The following is a 12,749-nucleotide window of genomic DNA, read 5'->3' as shown; positions in this document are numbered from 1 at the left end:
CCCAGCCCTCACTGCCCCTGACGACGGACGCATCATCTCTCTGCTCAAGTGCTCACGGTCACCTCCGAGCTTAAGGCCTTTGGTCTTCTCGGGAGCTGGCATTCCACATCAATGCCCCAAAAATGAGAGTAGTCCGCCTGGCGTACCAGGGGTTCCAGCGGCAGCTGCGAGGCCGTTGTATCTCGGTGTTTACAGCCAACACAGCGGCCATGTGCTTCATAAGTATCCAGGGAGGGACATGGTCCTCCCCCCCTTTTTTGTCAGGAGGCCATCCATTTCCGGGACTTTTGCATGGCCTACTCGATGGAGCTGGTGACGTCCTTTCTCCCAGGCGTTCGGAACGTCTTGGCGCTTGGACTCAGCAGGTCTTTCCTGTCTTACGAGTGATCACTCTGCCCCATGTGAGGCGTTCTGCTGTCCAGAAGCGGAGATGTTTCCTCACATAGACCTGTTCGCTCACCGAGAGAGCAGAAAATGCCAGATGTTCTGCTCCTTCCAAGGTCTCTCCTCAGGATCGGTCTTGGGCGCATTCCTGATGCCGTGGAAAGGCCAACTCCATTATGCCTTCCCACTGTTCCCACTGGTTCATTAGGTCCTGCTCAAACTCCGCAGGGGCAGAGCGCGCATCATCATGATCACTCCAGAGTGGTCCAGGCAGCACTGATATACCACGTTGCTCGGCCTGTCAATAACAGACCCAATTACCCTGCCACCCCACCCAGACCTCATCACTCAGGGCAACGACAGGCTTCGTCACTCGGACCTGCAGCCTCTTCGCCTCACGGTGTGGCCGCTGCGTAACTGAGCCGGGGTGACAGGAAGCCTTCCACCTGGTCAACGTACCGGGCCAGGTGGAAGCGTTTCTTCTACAGCTGCAATACGCTCGATCTTGCTCCTGCTGAGGTCTCGACCCCCTCTATTTGGCCTACCTCTGGCCTTCAGCGGCAGGTCCTGGCGGTATCATCGCTGAGGATACACTCAGCAACCATCTCTACCTTCCAGCCAGGCTAAGGTGGACGTTCCGTGTTCTCATGCTCTATGGGTTCGAGATCCCTCAAGGGCTTGGAGAGCTTGCACCCTCGGGTGCGCCGCCAGCCCCAACCTGGGACCTCAACCTAGTTTTAATCAGACTTATGTCTCCCCCAGTCGAGCCGTTCACGACTGGCCCTCTGATATACCCGTCTTGGACGACAAACTTTCCTCGTAGCTGTTACATCGGCCAGACGGGTCTCCGAGCTCAGAGCTCTTACGAGGGTTCCGCCGTACACTAGGTTTCACAAAGACAAGGTGCAGTTATGACCGCACCCGGCTTTCCTCCCTAAGGTGGTTTCGGCCTTTCATGTTACCCACAGCTCAACGCAATGGGCACAACCATTGCACTCCTTGGACATCTGTGGAGTGCTCGCATTTATATTGCGCTGCCAGAACCATTTTGTAAGGTGCCCCAGCTCTGTCACGGTAGCGGGCCAAAGGGAGGGCTTGCTTGTTTTCCTCTCAGAGGATCACATCTCGGGTGATGGCAGACTTCCGAACTTGTTATGATTTGGCTCATATTTTCCCCAAGCCACATCATCGTGCAGTTTACCAGGGCTCAGGCTTCATCTGCCGCCTTGCTGGCTCGTGTTCCTACCCACGAGATCTGTCGCGCAGCTCCATTGGTCCTCGGTCCATACCTTTGCTTCGCAGTATGCCCTGGTTCAACAGTCAGGAGATGCTGTAGCCTCTGGCTCAGCAGTTTTCATTCTGCCACATTTCACTCCGACCCCACCGCCTACATAAGGCTTGGGATTCATCTAACTGGAATGGATATGAGCAATCACTCGAAGAAGAAAAGACGGTTACTTACCTTTGTAACTGTTGTTCTTCGAGATGTGTTGCTCATATCCATTCCACACCCGCCCTCCTTCCCCACTGTCGGAGTAGCCGGCAAGAAGGAACTGAGGAGCGGGTGGGCCGGCAGGGCTATATATCAAGCGCCATGATGGCGCCACTCTAGGGGGCGACCTGCCGGCCCACCGAGTTGCTAGGGTAAAAGTTTTCCGACGAACGTGCACGCGCGGCGCGCACACCTAACTGGAATGGATGTGAGCAACACATCTCGAAGAACAACAGTTACAAAGGTGAGTAACCGTCTTTTTCTGTACATTCCGCACAGCTGTTGGGTACACAGTGTCTGCTTTCTTCTCTCCGTGCCTGAGCCACAGTGTGGGAGACTTAACATAGGCATACAGGTGTGTTGGCCTCACCCTGTTCCCCTGCACTCTTTTATGCATTGCTGTATTAGCTAGTCACAGTCTTGCTGTTTGAGTAGTCCTTATTCACATGCATAATTAATTGATTTCAGCAAAGACTGTTTTTGTAAATAAGGGATTGCAAGATATGGCCATAATAAATAAGTGGAGGTGAGGAGAACCTGTGTTACTTCGGCATCTTTGTTCTTGGTGGACAAAACTGCTCCCGGGCTGTTAGATTTTTGTTTTTGCAAGAGTGAGATATCATTCCCACTGCAGTTCTCTCATATCAAGAGAGAGAGCCAGTAGTAGTGGTTAAACCCTTCCTGCCCCAACCATTAGAGACCCAAAGCTGCATCTTCACTCAAGCATGCATGCTCCTTTCTTCCATCTCTTGTATCTTGTCTTATGACACAATGTTTCGTTGACTTATGACTGAGTCTTCATCTACTTTGTTTTTGTACCATTTCAGTTTTCGTAGTTGATAATTTTAAATCATAAATTCATTGCGGGGAAAAAATGAAAATGTATCAGAACATACTATGAACTAATTCAGTTCTTATTTTCAGTGCACGCGTGTGATGTGGACTCCACCCCTCCGTGAAAGTTTCTCATACCCATTCCTTGTGCTTCAGATGTTGCTTTTGACCTACATTCTCAGGTAGCTTCCAATTTATGTGTGGTTATTAAGAGTGAAGAGTTAAAACACAGAATCCCTGAGACAGTGCATTTATTTAGAGGCTATGGTCTTGTATATACTCGTTTTTTTCCCTCAGACATTACCCATTATTGCTAACACCAAAGGGTCTCCACCACTGGTAGTAATAGTGACACTAGTGGTTTAGGCTAGGCTCCCATTATCACAACATTTTTAACACTGGGCTAGTGGAGCTACATTGGTGTTGGTAACACTGGTAATGAAATAAACTCCTAGTTTAGACACAGCCTTACTGTACAAACCAGAAATCATATATATGATTCTTTGAGTGTTTGCCCTTGTCATTCCATCCTAGATGTGTGGGCACCAGTGCACCAGAGTTGGATAACTTTTTCCTGTAGCATTACACTTTTTGGGGCAAGGCTCACGAACCCTCTGTGTGCTTTTGCTACTTGCCAAGAGCATAAAGGAGGAGGGGGGCAGGACTGCCCTCCCTCCTCCCCCCTTCTCCACCCGTCATCAGTTGTCATAACACGTCTGAATGCCTCACACTTCCCCTTTGTGCTTTAGAGACCTAAATTTCAGAATAAGCTACTTGATAAAGTGAACAAGGAATTTAAGATTTTTATAAGTGAGGGTTGTTTGCCCACTCCTCTCCAGAGGTTGTGCTAGATGAAACAGACTCAGCAACTCGTGACAGCCATCACTATGCACCCTGTTTCATGGCAGCAAGTATTGAGTGTACCAGCTGAAGTCCAACACCCTCTGAAGGTTCAGATTTGTTTTGGGGCAAAACAGAGGAAGCTCTGAACACTAAAAGATTCCAGGATAACCCTAAAATCAATCAGGCCCAGCAGAGGTATCTGTACTACCCAGTGAGACAGCCCAAAAGCTCTAGAAGGCATCCTAGGTCTCAAAAGAAGAGACCACCGTCTCAACCTCCTTCAATTTCTGCGACCTTGAGACAACTTTAAACTTCCAAGCAGTCTTTTTGATTCTTTGGCTGAGGGCAGTAACCCACTCCCAGACATCTTTTCTCCCTTTGGCAACAAGTTGTCCCACTACTTAAATGCCTTGACCTACATTACGTCAGATACTCTAAGCATACTGGAACTGGGATATACCCTGCAATTCACTGTTCCTCCTGCCCCCTTCCCTGACCCTTTTCACAGACAACTCTCACAAGGTTATATTAATTCAGGAAGTGCAGACTCTGGTGCAGTTAGGGGCCGTATGGAGGAAGGGATTTTATTCCTGATATCTGCTTATTCTGAAGTCCAAAGGAAACTTCATTATGAAATCCATTGCCCAACAAAAGAGTGTAGGGCCAAGATACAGCCCTTCATGAAACCAAATACTGATTTTAAAAGGTGCTGATATCCGATTCTCCAGATGTACGTGGGCAGTGGTTCCATTATGTAGCTTGCTAATGAAGTCCAGCAGAGTGATTGGGACACCTATGCCCTTTAAGGCCTTCTATAGTGCGACTTGGTCAGCTGAATCAAATGCAGCCGTAAGGTAGATGTATGCTATGTGCAGGGGGTTTTGAACTCATGGTGTATCTCTGACAACAAGCGGAGGGCTGGTGTCATCTAATGTGGAACTGTTCTTCGTAAAGCCTGATTGTTGGGAGCAACACTGAGCAGGGGCTCCAAACGTGCCAGCAGAACATTTGCAAACACCTTCCCTGGCATGGACAATAAGGTGATCGGCCTGTAGCTCTTACATTCACTATTCAGTCCGTTGCCCTTATAAAGTGAGATCACAATACCGTCCTTCCAGCTGGTTGGCAAGGTTCCATTTCTCCACAGCAGATGAAAGATGGCCAGAAGATGGCTCTTCCATGAAACTTTTAATTGGTGGTCCCTGTCACTCAGACAAATCCATGGGGGCATTTTGAAACTTTGATGCTTTTTCATTATGAAATATTTGTTTGGTCACTGAGGTAATTGAAAAATGGAGTCAGAGGACACCATGGGTCAGTGCAAATTCAGATGAGAGTATTAGAATGTGTCAACTAGCTACAGTTATTGCCTCACCTGCCTCGCAGCCTCATATATAATTTCATCCCCAATTGTCGTCTTGTGGAGGAGTGGAAGCATGGCAGCCATTCGTGGCCTACAGGGCTCTGCTCTCAGGCGTCATTGGCATCACAGAGGGGCATGTCTGTTGGAGAAGGAGTAGAAAACTTTCCTGCTGACTTGCAGCAGTTTGGGAAAACGGGAAACCATCCAAGAGATTCAGGAACTTCCAAGGAAGGACATATGGGTCAATTCACACAAGTGATTATAACTATAATCCTCCTAATAGATGATATTAAAGAATTTTGTGACATTAGACCCCAATATAAAGTCTGGCTGCAGCTGAGTTATCTAGTTTATTTCTTGTCTTCTAGCAGATGGAACAATTTAGTCTGAATGAGCTGGGCTTTCATCTCTTGTTAGCATTATATTCCATGAAAGCAGTTTTCTTCTTCATTTATGGAACTGATTGTCCTTCCTTGAAAGTCTTCAAACCTCATAGGTGGCTGCCTCAGTTTTCCCAGACTGTTACAGATTGGCAAGAAAGTTTCTACTCTTTTTCCCATAGACATACCTTTTTCTGATGCCAGTAACCCTTGAGGACAGAGCCCCATATAGTCCCAAATAATGGCCATATTTTCATTTCCCCATAGGTGGGTAGACAAGTGAAGATTAAATAATGATATATGGTGAGGTCAAATTCTGAACTGTTGTTAGCAAATACCATTGATATATCCCCTGTGTTTTATAATACTGGACTAGAAGTATTGCACAAAATATGTCTGTGTCACTTGAGTAATGCATCTGGCTGTCGTGTCATCAATGAGAATGAGGCAGTCTGGGCACCTTTAGAGAAATCTGAAGAGTTGGAACACTTCATAAAGCCTGAAAGGAATTCTAAACTAAATGTTACAGTTTTTGAGATGCATGTTTTTTATGGCTTGCTTAGTGGGGCCACTCAGCACTTTTTTGTTTACTTCAACTTCTACTTTTATTTCAAAAGGTAAGCTATGAAATAACAAGGGTCAGAATTAATTATTTTAATTATTCTTATATTATATATTCTCATGGAAATTAATACAAAAGTTACTTAAACTATTTTGTTCACCGTTGTCAATTTATATTGCAAGTCCAGTTACAAGGCAATTTTTAATTTTTTGATACTATTCTCTGATGCTTTTTTGGATGAAATGCAAAAGCCTATTATAGTTTAACTTACTGGTATCTATTCTATTTCTTTTTTCCTAAGGACTCCGAATATTAATAGAGGAAGCTTGATTGCACTGTGTGTTTCTAATGTCTTTTTCATGCTTCCCTGGCAGTTTGCTCAGTTTGTCCTTCTGACACAAGTAAGACAATTTTTATTGAATATCACCAAAATATTTATGGATCTATTAAACACACCTCTGTTCCTGTACATGGGATGATAGCATAGTGTGTATGTAGCTTCAGAATAATAAGTTCAAGCTTTATAGTATTACACTATACACAGTATATTTAGACAAGTGTGTAGTTCATTGCCAAACTTTGATTCAGGTAGAATCTTTATCTTCTTTAGATAAATTAACTGCTTTCTACAGTCAAATGAATTCATAGGACTTCTGATGTGTTTTATCTACCATTGCCATTTTGTAGCACAGTAACCAAAATTTGGTTTTACGTTCATTCTGGATATCTGTTCTCTAAACAGAGTCCAGAATGCAGCAGCCAGACTTCTCTTGCTCCCAGGTTCATATTGCACCATCACATTCAATGCTGTCCTAACAACTCCAAAGTTATTTCAAAATTGTCCCCTTCTTGTCCCACAATCTTAACTGTGGGTTTTTTTCTCTAAGGTGATGGAAAGTATACCAGAATGTTTGTCCTTATTTGAGCATAGGCCTGCCCACTTTGAGCCCTTCCCAGATTTTTCTGCCTCCAGAGAAACAGAAATAGTCCAAATGTAGTTGCAAAACCATATATGAAAACAAATGTTTTTGTGATACTAATAAAATATTTCAGTTACAAAAATTTTTAGGCGTGGAAATTTAAGTAATTTGCCTTTTAGTCCTAGAAATGCATATATTAAGAAAAAACTCCCCATCGTTAGAACCAGTAAGTGAAAGTAACATGTTTACTTTCACTGCCCAAATTGTTTGAAGTCTAAAAAGTAAAAATAAAAATCTGAGTACAATCAATTTATTAAAATTACAAAATTATGTTAATAAACTAAGGTGATTAATACAAATAGGGAACTATTTTAAAATGTCTTGGAATTTTTTTTTTATGTTTAACATATAATATTCCAGCATGAATTTTACATGGATAGTGTTGACTTTTGGTGTACCTATTACCACCAGGTACAGTAATTACTGTCTGACAGCAGCAAAGAACTCGTCTGATTTAAGTACTCCAGAGGGAATTCTATGCCAAAAAATAAAAATTCTATGCACAATATTTTAAAACGCTGCAAATTGTATTTGTTAATAAATAGATGTGGAGGCTCCAACATGGCAGTGGGGAGCACAGGCCACTTGCTGGATGGAAGTGGAAGATCACTCTGGAGCCCTCCCTTCCTCCCCCCAGGACAGGGACTCGGTGGTGAGGGTGCATCCAACCCTGACACAGCGCAAGGGTTGGGCCTGTCCCAGAAACACCCTGGGGTCCTGCCCCTCTGCACTAGGCATTCCAGGGATGGGCAGGCTGGCTCAGCCCGCCAGAATACAAGTGTGGCGGGGCTTAGTTTGGGGGAACCCAGGTGTGGGGTGAGAGAGTTCTGTGTGGGGCAGTCTAGGAGTGGGTGGCTCAGTGTGGGATCTGGATGCACAAGAGCTTGTTGGGGGGGATTCGGGTGTAGGAACAATGGGAATCTGCAGGGGATCCAGGTGAAGGTGGTTGGGGCTCAGCAGGGGCCATCTGGGTATGGTGGGATTGTGCTTGGCAGGGGTGGTTTAGGTGTGGGGGCTCAGCAAGAGGCTCTGGGTGCTGGGGGAGTGGGGCTCATTGAGTTGGAAGTCTGGGTGTGGGGGGGCTCATTAGGGTGGTCCAGGTGCAGGAGGGGTGGGGCTCGATGGGGTGGGGGTTTGATGGGCCTGCTTAATGGGGGAGCTCCAGTGCTGCTGCTGAGGGAATGCTGCATGACGAGCTCCCCCTCTTCCCCATGTCCTATCCCTTTCCCCTTTCTCTTCCCACTATCCACTGCCACTATCCCTCTCCGTTAACTCCCACATTCCTCTCTCACAACTCCTTCATCCTCCTTCCTTCCCCAATGCCTTCTGCCCCAACCCACCTCTCTTGCCCTGTCCCACTGTGGGAACTCACCACTGTACAGAAAACAAGATGGCTTCCAGCATGCAGAAGGGGAACCCGACCAGCACGACGACTCAGGAGATGACATCCAGCTGCAGAGTCCGCTAGCCGTAGCGGAACCCTTCTTCATCCAGGCAGCTCTGTGCTCACGGAAATGGGGGGTGGGGGCAGTGGCATGTGACCCCGCATACCCCTATGCCTTGCATCTGAGGGGACTATGCCCCCCAAACTATGCCCATGGGCATCCCCACCCCAACCCCTTTGGAGATTTACGTCTCTGCCAGCTGCTCTGGGCACTAGAAACCATGCTGGCATGTGACCGCTCTTGTGGCTTCCCTTTGCTTCCCCGCAAAAAATGATGGGGAGGCAAAGAAACCTGTGGGGGGAATGAATTCTGCGCATATGCAGTGGCACAGACTTCCCCCAGGAGTATATAATGTAGTTTAAAAGTGTCTGTTAAATATATCTGTAGTCAGCACATACTTATCTTTATGCATTTGAATTAGAGAAAAATGTAAGCCCAGAAGTGCTAATTAGCACAGATTTAAAAAAAAATTCTGTAATCAGGGCTTTTAGGAATTTTTCAGTCAATAGGACGTAGATTAGGAAAAGTAAGGGCTTAGATTTCACAACACAAAGCATTGGTCATCATATCTAGCTTCCCCACTGAAAAATTACTCTTTGTGTGTAGCTTCTAAGTGCAAGTGCGTTGATTACCTGATTCAAAGGGTTGCTGCAATGACTGACCTCATTCTTAAAAATAAATAAAATATGGGGACATGGTGAATTAATTACTAACCCATGTCAGGTTTTTTGTTTTAAACAATGTGTGACTTTTAATGCATTCTGGACTCTTTACGTAATTGTCCCTTTTGGAAGCAGAAGTCTTGCTCCCTATTTGGGTCTGCAGACAGCAAGCTGCTGCATTAAATATCATCCTGAAGAAGTTGGGGTTAGAATGAGAGGCATAGAAAAAGCACTCAGACCTTCCTAAGCGTCTGCTATCCTGAGCTAGGGTGCAAAACACCCATGACTCTTAAATTAAAAGCTGGGAAATGAATGAATAACTGGATAAAGGATAATGTGGAGAAGTAATTGGTAGAATTATTCCCGATGCTCTCCCCCACAAGTATTTGTGTCCTCAGCTTTTCTTGTATTTTTGAGGAGCAAGGATGCCCTTCTCTCTCTCCTCTCCTTGTCAACCCAAGGTGCCTGGAATGCAGGAGCTTTTCTTCTCTCCCATCTACTTTGGGCTGCTGTATTTTGAAGTAGCAGGTGCTGCTTTTGAATGAAACAATCTGGGCAGGGGTGGATGGGTCTCCTAACCACAAAGAAGAAAATTAGTTGCAGGTGGCCACCAAAAATATAAACTACAGAATCATGTTTATTTTAAAAATGTTTGATAAAATGACCTTCGTTTTTCAGAAAATCAAGGCAGAGGCAGCAGGGGTGCTCTGCTGGTTAAGACAATGGACAGGAACTTTGGAGAGCTGAATTTGGTTCCTAGCATCATCATAAACGTCATGCATGACCTTGGGCAGTCACTTAATTTCTATGCCTCATTTTCCTCATCAGTAAAGTGGAGATAATATTTCCTGATTTTTAGACTAATAATAATGAATGCTCTTTTATCAGGAAATGGGAGGTACTATCTAAGAGCAAATTATTAATACAAGTGGGGATCATTAACATTAGTAAAGCAACTTATTCTTTTAATTTAAATCTTATTCTTGAAATGTTTACATGTTATTTTGTATTCTTTGGGTGTTATACACAGCCCCACCTTCTTTCAAAATAAGCCATTGCAAAAATTCTTAGGCCTTTAGCCATTAAAAGGAGCTACAGATGCTTGTGGGTTATTGCTGAATAATTTATTTATGCTGTATGAATGTATAGTTTTCAATTAGTTTAATCTTCTCTTTTTAATTCCAGATAGCCTCATTATTTGCTGTGTATGTTGTGGGTTACATTGACTCTCTCAAGTTACAGAAGATACTTTATGCACATATGGTAATACTTCCTTTTAAAAATGTAATCTAGTCAAACCAGCTAATCAAGAGAAGCTAGTTTTAGACATTTTGATTAGTTGTGAGTGTAAAGAGTTACTGTCAGATTAAGAGTGAAGCGAAAAAAGGAATAGACCCCCGTCCATACACAGACCTTGAGATGCACAAAAATGACTTTTTAAAATAGAACACTATTTGCCTTTACTAATTGTGTATTGGAAAAAAAGAAAAATCTACTGGTTTTAAAAGAATACTGTCAAACTTGGTAGACCAACATTTTTCATCTGTCTTAGAAGTAGATATTTTCTAAATGTCTTGCTAATACATAAATATTTTTGTGATTAGACAAATATGTAAATGTAAACCAAGTATTTTAATATCCTAAATCATTAACAGTGCGATGACTTGTTTTCCCTTTAATGAAAGAGCTATGTTCACTTCTGCTACAATATCATGGCCAGTTCAAAGCTGTTAATTGGAACAGCTCATGAACAGGGCCACGGACTAACACAGGTCTTTAGGGGCTGCAGCTGAGGGCCTCTGACTAAGGGAGCCCCGCAAAAATAAATCCATAATTATATACAATTCAGTGGTCATCAAACCACCGATTGCCATCAACAGATCAATCCTGGAGCCTCCGCCAGTCGATTGCAATCTCCGGGCCACTAAAAGTCTTGCGACGCAGCAGGACTCAGGCAGGCTGCCTGCATGCCTTGGCCCCACGCCGCTCCCTGAAGCGGCCAGCTGCTGGCACATCTGGGGAGGAGGCTCTGTGTGCTGCCCCTCCCCCCAGCACTGTTCCCACAGCTTCCATTGGCAGGGGTGGCGCTTGCAGGTGCGTGCAACGCTTGGAAACACACTGTCCCCCCCAGGGGCATGCAGAGAGGTGTCCGCAGCTGGCCGCTTCCAGGAGCAGCATGGGATATGGCAGGCAGGCAGCCTGCCTGAGTCCTGCTGTGTTGCCAGCCTGGAGCCGCCTGTGGTAAGCGCCTCCCAGCCGGAGCCTGCATCTCGCACCCTCTCCTGCATCCCAACTCCCTCCCAGACTCTGCACTCCCTCCTGAACCCCAATCCCTACCCCAGGTCAAAATCCCCTCCTGCACCAAACTCTCTCCTTGAGCCTGCATCCCTCATCCTCTCCTACACCCCAACACTCTGCCCCAGCCTGGAGCCCCCTCCTGCACCCAAAATCTCTCCCAGAAAGAAACTAATATGACAGCTATTCTAAGATAAGAAGTAGGCTATTTTGAATTAACTATATTCTTCATGTTTTAAGACTGATAGGTAACCATAGAATGGCTTTGCTAATGAAAAGGCAAGTTTAGTATAGTGTTAATACCCTCAATGCCATAATTGTGATAATTTTGTTTTAAATTAAGGAAAAGACTTTTGTATACAGGGGCCCCAGAGAATCTAATAGCCCCAGACTCACAGGAGAGTCAACCCAGCCCTGCTCATGAAGATGACTTATCCATATGACAGCCCCAAAAATGTTCTGGTACATACTTCAAAATAAGAAATGAGAAAATATTTTATGATTAAATTAGTCCTGAGCAAAATCTCAGGATGTTTTAGCTTGAGAAAACATGAAGGTTGGAGGTGATGGTCCTTCACTCCTTATCCTGGCCACTTCCTGGTAGTTCCAAACATATAAGTAAATTACCTGCAAGCTTAATTTATTTGTTCTTATATATGGTCTTCCTGGATGCCAGGTCGGTCACTGTCAGGCTCTTGCTAACCTCCCAGGCCGCCCTCGACCCTGCGTCCCCCTAAAGTGCAGGGCCCCCCAAGCGTGGGGTCTGGGGTGGTTGCCCTGGTCCATCCTATGGACGGGCCGGCTGTGCTTGGACCTGTTCTGGATACCACCAAAAATTATACAAACCTGGTGCCCATGGATACTGGTCATGCATTTACAAGTTTCTGTGTTTGTGTATTTTGAGAAATATCTGCTACCACATGACTTTCTGGATTTTTCCATAATGTCCAGGCTCTTCCTGAAGAGTCTGATTGCTGTAATACACTTCATTGTCTGGGTATACCGAAAGAAGGACAGGAGACACTTGTTATGGATTTTAATCAGGCCTCAACTTTATTATGTAGAGGTCTGGGACTAGCAGGCAGATAAAGTGTACAGTGCAGGCAAATCCATATTTATTCAAATCATTACCTGGGGCTTCCACCAGCACCCTTCATTTTCCATCCAGGTTCCTCCAGCCAACACATGGCTTGGACCTTACTATTCACCCCCCTCATAGGAGGGTAAGGTGTCTATGAGACCAGGGGAGGGGGGGGAGTTGGCTCCCTGCCGTGTCAATCATAGCAGTCCCCAACCCTCCTTCCCCGTTCTGTTCCTTTACCCGGCACCTCCTTTATGAGTACTTCTACCAGACCATTTATCTGGTCACTGGATGTCTTCCCTATGGAGTACCTGCACTGGACATCCACCTCACACTTACAAAATAAGTTGCGATATATTGCCTACTACCCTTTCTTCTTACTAGAAAAAGGTCATTCCTTACACCTACTGTGGGGAAGGCAAAAAAAC

At 45.1% G+C, this 12,749-nt stretch overlaps 1 protein-coding gene across 3 annotated transcripts in view; it reads left to right on the top strand.

Moving 5' to 3' along the window:
• Positions 1-12,749, top strand: part of DPY19L1 (dpy-19 like C-mannosyltransferase 1) — a 113,899-nt gene that overhangs the window by 38,381 nt on the left and 62,769 nt on the right. For all 3 annotated transcript variants that reach the window (XM_050937971.1, XM_050937972.1, XM_050937970.1), the window contains exons 9-11: positions 2,801-2,892; positions 6,160-6,259; positions 10,131-10,208. In XM_050937971.1, the coding sequence (XP_050793928.1) occupies positions 2,801-2,892; positions 6,160-6,259; positions 10,131-10,208 (270 nt within the window). The remainder of the gene's footprint in view (positions 1-2,800; positions 2,893-6,159; positions 6,260-10,130; positions 10,209-12,749) is intronic.

Source organism: Gopherus flavomarginatus, chromosome 2 (assembly GCF_025201925.1).
Source record: "Gopherus flavomarginatus isolate rGopFla2 chromosome 2, rGopFla2.mat.asm, whole genome shotgun sequence".
In the NCBI taxonomy this organism is placed as follows: Eukaryota; Metazoa; Chordata; order Testudines; family Testudinidae; genus Gopherus; species Gopherus flavomarginatus.
This window is presented reverse-complemented; position numbering and strand designations above follow the sequence as displayed.